Here is a 9553-nt window from a genome sequence, read left to right on the forward strand (position 1 = left end):
AATTAGTGAAAAGTGAGTGATGTTTAATAAACATGTAGAACGATAGGTTGGTTAAGTCAGAGATTCATAGTATTACTTTTTTGTTCCATTTGAGATCATTTTAAGACATAATAGCATTAAAATATCAGAATAGTGATATAGTTCAAGACTCAATATAAATGTCTTTTTGTTTCCTTCTTGTTTTGGATTACCTTATTTCTACTATCCATTAGTCTCAATAAACAAGAGTTGTCTATAAAACAATTTCTATGCCACATAAAGTTTATGTCACTTATAGTTTGCACTACACAAAGTGATTTAATATGTTGTACTGGTTGCCAGCACCATTTTTTATGTATTGGCTATTATACCAGAATGCAAATAATTCTGACAATGTGTTCTGAAGGCATATGATATTTATATGAAACATGAATTCTTGGATAAGTGCACAAAATTACATGATAGAGGTGCAAAGTAGAGACCACATCCATAAGAAAGTAATAATTTATATGATTCCAGAAGCCGACATTGATTTGAAATAATTATTTCTACTACATATTTTCCTTCCCCAGTAGCATTGGCTGTAAGGTTGAGGTAAAAGCTACCAAATATCTTCCCAGTTTTGTCTGACTACAAAGAAGAATGAGAATATCATGTGGAGCAGAACTCTTCCTTTCTTCAGCTTCTGTTCTCCTAGAGGAGTATCATAAAGTCTGTTAACATAGAGCAAACAACCAGAAAAATGCTCTTGTTTTAGGGCCTAGAACTTTAAACTGTTTAAATGTTGTTCTCTGAACTTTTTTTGGGGGGGAGGAGGGGCTGAAATTTTATTTCTAAGTTTTAAAAATGTAACTTTGTCTAAATGTGTTTTTTTTCCACCAGGGTTTTATTTCTTTTGGAATCTTTGGGTTAGACAAACATTTTATCATTCTGCCTTTCAAAAGAAGGTAAGTAAACTAAACTTTGAATGTTTCTAATTTTTAATAAAATTAATGATAAAAGTAGGCTCCTAATACTTAATGGCAAAAACAACAGTGTCATCTGCTGATTGATATATTTATAAGAAGTATCCACAGATAAAGTATTAAAGGAACCATTATAAATCCAGTAGGTAATATTTCCATTTTATAAAGAATTATTGATATTATATTTTTAAAAAAACTTACTGAATTAAAAATGTAATTTTAAAATATGCTTAAAGATATATTCTAAAGATAGTAAAGAGTTTTTATCTCATCTTTCATAGGTATTTCTATACATTATAGTGTATCTCTTATCAAAAGTAGTTTAGATTCTTACAATTTGACTTTTCTCCAAGAAAAAAACTCATTCTGCTTTTCTAAAGTTTTGGTTCTACTATTTTCTACAAAGATTGTTCACATATCCACTTTAATTGGGGACACTTATTTACAAATATTCTGAGTCATAAGCATTAAGTTTGGATAATTTTTTTGAAAGTACATAAAACATTCTCATTAGCCTCATTAGGTTTCATGATAAAACTAGTAAAATGTAGAAATGTTCACCAGAGTTCCCCTTACCAAGGCACTACATAATAAGGACTGCATGTTAACAGGCTTCGTAGATGTTTAAAAGTGGCAACTTCAGTGTTCAATCCCTGTCAGCACTGTGGAAAATGCTAAGGACAAAGACAGACAGACAGAATTCAAAAGGGTACCTTTTGGAGCCCTTATGGAGCCTATATTGTAATTGAAAAGACAACAGGCAAAAGAAATGTACATACAAGAAATATATATAATATAAATAGAAGGTAATCTAATCTCATAGAGGGCACAAGTATTGGAAAAGGAGGCAAAAGGAGACTGGGAGAGGGCTACTTGTGAATGGTGAGATTTGAGCCAAGTAATACAAGAAGCCAGCCAGAAAAACCAAGATCAGGCTTTAAGATTTGGCATTATTAGGTTCTTAGTCTCCATTTGATCTTTTTTTTCCCACTAAATTTTTTTATTTTTCTCAATTACATGTAAACAAAATCTTCTAACTTTTTTTTTGTTAAATAGTATTTTATTTTTCCAAATACATGCAAAAATAGTTTTCAACATTTACCTTTGCAAAACCTTGTGTTCCAAATTTTTCTCCCTTCTTTCTCCCCTCCCCAGGATAATAAGCAATCCAATATAGGTTAAACATAACATTCAGTTTAAAAATTTTGAGTTCCAAATTCTCCTCTTCTCTCCCTTCCTTGACAAGGCAAGCTGGTATAACTAGCTCTGCTCTATTTGTGCTGTAGTTTGGGCCCAACTAAACCCCAGAGGAAGCCTTTTCCTGCTGACCTCCTAAGTTCTCATAGGCTGTAAAGTTATTTCACACAACCTTTTGTTCTGTTCTGCTATTCTAGAATTTGATATGAGGTGTTACTTTAGACTTGTTTGGAGAGGAATTTGGGAGAACTTGGCTGAGTGACACTAATTTAACTCTGCCATCTTGCTTCCTGTTTCCACAGTAAAATCCCCATGTAGTCTTAACTAAAGAACGTCAAAGTGATGTCATGGTAAAGAAATAGGAAAATAAAGTAGTCATTTTCAGGAGATTTAATCATCTGTTTCAATATTGATCAGATTAAAGAATAAATAAACCAGATGGCTGGAATGATTCACACAGAGTAGATGTTCTACATTCAAGATATACAGGAAATCTGCCTATTACACAAAAATGCTGAAATACAATCTTTGATCTCTGTAAAGACTGTTTTTAAAATATCTCAAGGAAAATGGAGTTTGACAAATCACAAATATGCCAAATTTGTTGTATGTATTTAAGGAATAAAATATCAATGAAGACAGATTACCATTGCTTCAGGCTTGAGTGATACGGATATGCCAGGTAGATGATGACTACTATTGAACAAGCATTTATTTATAGAGGAATAGATCCCTGTGTGGTGGTCTTTGTTTTCCCTTACAATTAGCCTCTTCTTCAATTTTGATTTTCAGATTTGAATTCCTGTGGAGTAATAAAGAAACAGCAGAAAATAGATCATCCCCTGTTGCTGAGGAGATCAGAATGACCTGTCAACAGTTTGTCCATTATCATCGTGATCTCTGTGTCCGAAGCATTGTCAAGGAAAGAAGGTGGGCAAATGCCTGTACAGAGAAACCTGTTAATTAAAATATTAAATGTTGAGTCTACCTTTCAGATTAATTATACTTTGAGCACTTGGGCACAGTAACTATAAATATTTGGTTCATGGGACAGTACATATAAGAAATGGATTATCCCTTAAATAAAACTTATGTAACATACCTAGACTATTTTTATTTAGATAATTTTGAAAAGCTGCTAACTTTGGTTTCCCATAAAAATTATGGAAATATATTTTGAGAAACAAGACACTAGGATATTAGAATTGAAGGGATATTAGTTATTAATGCTTTTCAGAGAATTTTAAAGACTTTGAATTTAGAAACAATTTTATTTTCATATTCTCCTGTTGATGTTACTTTTTGCCAAAAAAAAATTTCAAAGCTATGACCGTCCTGACACTAGCTACTGTATTTCACCTCAAGCCCAAGCATCTCAGTAATATCTATGAGAACCAATTAATTGATCTTAGCCTCAGATATTAAAATAAAAAGAATAAATGCATTGCCATGAATTTTTTTTAAGTTGTGTAATGGGGAAAGATAAGCAAAGACTATTATTATAGACCACACAAGTCTTCTTTTGTGACAGGTAGATATCTGGACAGGCAAAATCATTTAAAAATAATACATATGAAGTTTCCTTCAGCAATTCAAGAGGGTGAGAAAACTAAAATTTTTAGAAGAAAATTTCATCTGACATCTTTACACAGGTTATAAAACAGAAAGGGAACCATAGTGCTGTTGTTGCTTTTTAGGATTGCTAAGGTGGGTGATAGTAAAACCCTCTATTCCACTATATCCTTTTCAGGATATATACTCTCATTATTTAATAGTGACCTTTGTCCCATTGTAAGGATACATGAGTTGTCATTACATGGTTATCAGCTGACATGTTATGTGGAATGAGTATCAGAAACCATACAAGATTTTAATTCAACATTTAAAATTAACAATAAGAATGGATGTTCAACCATATATTGTTTGGGGAATTAGTCTCATATTTGAACTATCTGAAATTTAGTGTCTAAATTAGGATGTATTACATCTTATATGTACCTGAAATTACATTTTTTTATGTTCATTGTGATGTTACTTGAGATGTTTAAATGTATATTAGCCTTTTGTGACTTTTGTATGACTTCTTAGTCTACTCATGTAATTAAGTGTATTCTTTTTCATTACCTGCTTTCTTCATTTCACCTTGATCTTTGACTACTGTTTCCTTTTTCACTCTGTAACAGTTCTTTTGCTTGACTGATACTTTTATTGAACGTACTGCATGTCCATTATATGTTTCTATTAAAATTTACAGCTTCATTTGGTTCTTGTTCCTCTTGTTGTCATAAACTTTAATCATTTACTGAAACATGAGGAACCATGCTTTTATATTAGGAATGCATTTAAAATAATCAAAAGTGTCATACCAACTACAACTTTTATCTTGTTTTAGTAAAACAAATTTTACATCTCTGATTAAATATTATTATCTGAGAAGCAATTCCTGATTTACTGTAGTTTTCAATCTTTGAGAACATTTTGTATTTTTATAATTGGACAAATCTTATTTAAAGCTTATGTAGCAGGGGCAGGGAGGTGGCACAATGGATAGAGCACCAGCCCGGGAGTCAGGAGGATCTAAGTTCAAATCCAGTCTCAGACATTTGACATTTATTAGCAGTGTGACCCTGGGCAAGTCACTTAACCCCAATTGTCTTGCAAATAAATAAAAAATTTTAGTAGTAGTTTCTAACAAAGCTATTACAAAGTTGATGCTATTGTATAATAATTTAAACACATTTATATATAGTATGTCACTTTTGTGTTTAATGTTCATGTACTAACTCTTTTCATAAACATAATTATCATATTTTTAATGATTTTTATAGCTTAACAAATCATTAATAATCCAAAACAGTTTCTTTTCTACCATACATTTTTACATATCAACTATCATGCTGTCTTTCCTCATTTTCCCATTTTTCCTTACCTGTCCCCTATTATGCAGTACTGATAGCAGATTTATAGAACACATGGGTGAATCATTCCTTTGACATACAGGTGTGGTGCAAAGACTTCTACTGGAACTTTCTGTGGCTGTGACCTGGTGAACTGGCTAATTGAAGTTGGCCTTGCCTCTGACCGTGGTGAAGCAGTGATATATGGAGACAGGCTGGTACAAGGAGGAGTTGTACAACACATTACTAATGAATATGAATTTCGGGATGAATATTTGTTTTATCGATTTCTTCAGGACAGTCCCACAGAAAGTCCTCTAGGCACTAATTCAGGTACATCTTCACAGGATAGACAGGTAGAATTTGAACACTCATCCCCTACCTCACTTTCTCCACAAACTTAAAATATGTGAATATAAGACACTTAAGGAAACTTTATCAAACAAAAATAAGGAACAATTTTTCCTTATTATATCATTACTATTAGAGAGCTCCTTTTGAATATAATAATCACCAGTTTGGGCAAAAATTGTTATTGATTAATTTGCATGTAATTATTTAATGTAATTTTAATAACCAATAAGCCACTACTCTAAATTGCTGAATTTTACAGTTGGATATTGAGCCGTAAATGAATCTCATTATTATGTATACTTTGCACTTACTAATTGCACTTGGAGAGACTGAAAATCATTTTATTAAGAGGTCTTCCTAATACTTAATTTCTCCACCACAATCCAATTTTTTGACAAGTGGTACTCATTCAAATCAGGAATACAGTAAATTTTTGTTTTTAAAGTATACTTATTCTTGCTTTTCCATCAAAAGGTAAGGGACAATCTCCACAAATCTATAACAGAAGTTAATATATAAGTTTAGTTTTTAACTTTAGTTATGCACATTATGATTAGAGTACTTTAACTTACATGACACCAACAAAATTACTACTATAATTGTTGAGGTATACATGTATACATATACATATATAAGTATATATGTATATATTTACAATTTTTGTACATCCCGGCTTAGAAAATTTTTGCACATCTCATCTGAACCACTATTTAGATAAATTAAGATGGGAAAGAAGTGGTTCTTGTCAACAATCATTTATCATGTGTCTCTTATTTGCCATGCACCTTGCCAAGCACTGGGGATACAAAGATACAAATGAAAGTCTCTTATGTATTTCAAAGTATTTTTTGAAGCCAAATCTAATATGCTGCTATAAATTTTAGAATTTAATTTTTGGCATACTGATTCCTAGGCACCTACAAATATATGTAGTTATAAAATATTATTCTTGTTTTGAAATTGGTGGGGAAAAGATGGAGAAAAGGATGATCATGTTATCTGAATTACTCAGTGTTTAGTGTGCTTTATTTCCTAAGTTTTAACAGTCACTTTTTTAAAGTGTCTAGAAAATATTATATGCCCAAGTTGTCTTACTTTTTAAGCCCAATTTATCAACCAACTCCTACATTAAATATTTGGCCCCCTACTGATTTAACTTAAAATATTTAGTTTCTTTGTATTTAATTGCTTCTAACTTCCATATGAAAGAGACGGAGAGTTTTTTCTATTGTCTACTTGGATTTTTTTTTTTTTTTTAAGTGAATAGGACTTATGTTACTACCCTTTTAAATCTGTGTTTAAAAAAAAATTAGGAAAACCCTAGTGTTAGTTTAATGAGTAAATCTAAATACTTTGGATGACATTTGTTTTAAATTAACATTTTGAGGGTGGAGCAGTTTATCAATTAAGAGTCATCTTGACAAGGAAATGTCTAGTTTTTTTATATTCTAATTGTGACTGTACTAATGCTCTGGAATTTAAACTGATTTTAAGCTTAAAATATAACTTATGCCAGGAAGAACTGATTTACAATTGCAATATTTGAGATGGGAACTCAAATGCATGTAAATGTCTCAAATTTAAATTAAGAATCAATTGTTTTATCTTTGCACATATATACATTCTCTGAAACAAAGGGAAGCAGAAAACTGCATCTTTTAGCACAGAAAGTACTGACAGAAAACTGTTGATCATTGTGATCTTCAAGTTTGGCTAACAGTACTTTTGTTATATTAAAATATTTTTAGAATTAAGGATATGTCAGTTTTATCAAATGAAAATATCTTTGTACCTATGACCTCAATAATGTAGCAAGTTTCTCAATAAAATAGCTCTTTTAATTTGTGTTGCAGAAAATGTTTTTCTTGTAATTCTTTGATTTATTTGAGTAATGCAAAAAACACATAAGAGGTCTTTTTGGTCATTCCTTAATACTATTCTTATTTTAGTTCCTTCAAACTGCCTTTTTTTAAAAAAAAAAAACAAAACATTAATTTTTTATGGTGCTATGGGGAAAAAAAAACTCCTTTTTAAATAGTACTTTACAATTTCTGCAGTGTTGCATGCTCTATCGTCACTATATAAGTGCTGACTGAATGACTCTGGGAACTTATAATTTTCCTCTCGTGTCTGTCCCCTTTTCTGTACTCAAGTAGCCATCACCTGAATTCAGGCCTTCATCCCCTCTCAACTGTACTATTTTGAAGCTCACATGTGATTTGATGATCTCTGAGCATTTGTCTTGCACAAGAGGTGTGTAATTTTATACCCTAGCATAAAAAGAAGCAGAGAAAATTTTGGGGGGAGAATTTTTTGAGCTTGTCCCACTGACAAAGCTACCTGCCTAAAATATTTAATCTGTTTTCAAAACCAAATGCTATATCAGAATGCTAATTGGCACCATAGAGCACTGGATGCAGAGTTCAGGAAAACCTGAGTTCAAATTCCTCTAGATACTACTAATGTTTGTCACCTTGTACAAATCACTTCACCTCTGTTTACTTTTGTTTCTTCATCTGTAAAATGGTCATAATTGTACCGCACCTACCTCCCATGGTATGATGAGAATCAAGTAAGATAATATTTTTAAATGTTTTAGTATAGTTTCTGGTATATAATAGGTGTCATCTATGGAAATGCTAGTTATTAATTATCTGAGGAATTCTGAAAAGTGTTCTTAAAACCAGACTATTTAAAAAATTATACATCAATTACCTCTAAAAATTTAAATCTAATTTTTAAAAAGGTAAAATATTTCACAGAATTGAATACCTTTAACTATCGACCATTTAGCTTTTTCCTTCTCCTCACCTCAGTCCTTTTCATAACTGGTGTTAAAACCTGCATCTAACTATCCAATGTTCTTTACATTGCTCATGTAGCCAACAATTTATTAAAAATCCTACTTGTATTAGAACTTTTAAAAACTCAACTTGATAAAAATGTAGGATAAGTTTTAAATTTTAGGATTAATATAGATTACACTAATAATTCAAACAAAACAATTAATAAAGAATATATAACCTTGTACAACTATGACTTAAGGAAAAATTCTTAACTAAATAATGGATAGAAGTTATCAGGAAGCATTAAAACTGAAAAGATTTTGCATGGGAAAAAATACAATAGAATTAAAAGAAAGGAAGGAATTGGGAAAAATCTTTGCAGCAATATCCCTGATAAAAATTTGATGTCCAAGATATATAAGGAATACATACACATATACATATATAAGGAATACATACACATACATATAAGCCTTATCAAAAAGTATGAGCAATTAAAAAAAAATGATAGCATAAGCTATCAACCACCACATGAAAGAATGCTCCAGATCACTAATAAATGCAAATTGAAGCAACTCTGAAATTTTACTTCATGTCAATCAGATTGCCAAAAAAATAACAAAAGATAAAATGAAAGCTTTTGAGCTACTGGAAAGGTAGGCACATTAATGCACTGTTGGAAATATTAAACAGTCCATTCTGGAAGGTAATTTGGAGTTCGAATGAAAAAGTCATTCAAATGTACACATGCCATTTGATCCAGCAATACTTCATCACTAGGCATGCTACTCTAAAAGAAGGTCAGAGTAAAATGTCCTATATATCAACCTGCACTTTTAATGTTATAGAATTGGGAGGAACGTGGCTGCTCGTTGATTCCTGAAAAAAATGAGTGAACATATGATGGTATATGAACATAATGGAACATTATTGGCTCTTAAAAGATGAAGAATTCAGTGAAACAAGGTTAGATCTGTATGAACTAATATTGAGTTTAGTAAGCAAAATCAGAATGATTTTCACAATAATGTAATGAAAATAATGCTGGAAGACTTAAGAAATCTTAGAAAGCTTTAACTTCAGAAAGCTTGGTAAACCACAGGTGTGGAATGAAGTCTATAAAGGTGCACCACAGATGGTAGTTTGCTTATTTCTCACAAAGGAAGCTTGGAGAAGTTATTAGGAAAAGACAATGATACTAAATAAAGCATAAGTGAAACTAAAAATGCATGTGTGACAGGACCATTTTCTACAGAAAATGACCTTCGTCTGGTTATATGGATGAGCATAGTTCTTCCCTGAAAGATAATAAAATGTGTCCTCCAGATTTGAGTGAGCCAGGGGAATTAGAATTCAAGTTGTACCTGGCTTGAAA

The 9553-nt window shown here is 31.4% G+C and overlaps 1 protein-coding gene across 3 annotated transcripts in view; it reads left to right on the forward strand.

Annotated features, from left to right (window-relative positions):
- The window catches only part of GPR155 (G protein-coupled receptor 155), a 46079-nt gene extending 38830 nt beyond the window's left edge, over window positions 1–7249 (forward strand). For all 3 annotated transcript variants that reach the window (XM_051991069.1, XM_051991070.1, XM_051991068.1), the window contains 3 exons: window positions 862–926; window positions 2934–3071; window positions 5142–7249. In XM_051991069.1, coding sequence (XP_051847029.1) covers window positions 862–926; window positions 2934–3071; window positions 5142–5442 — 504 coding nt within the window. In that variant the 3' untranslated portion in view covers window positions 5443–7249. The remainder of the gene's footprint in view (window positions 1–861; window positions 927–2933; window positions 3072–5141) is intronic.
- Window positions 7250–9553: the final 2304 nt, after the last annotated feature.

Source organism: Antechinus flavipes, chromosome 3 (assembly GCF_016432865.1).
Source record: "Antechinus flavipes isolate AdamAnt ecotype Samford, QLD, Australia chromosome 3, AdamAnt_v2, whole genome shotgun sequence".
Taxonomy (NCBI): Eukaryota; Metazoa; Chordata; class Mammalia; order Dasyuromorphia; family Dasyuridae; genus Antechinus; species Antechinus flavipes.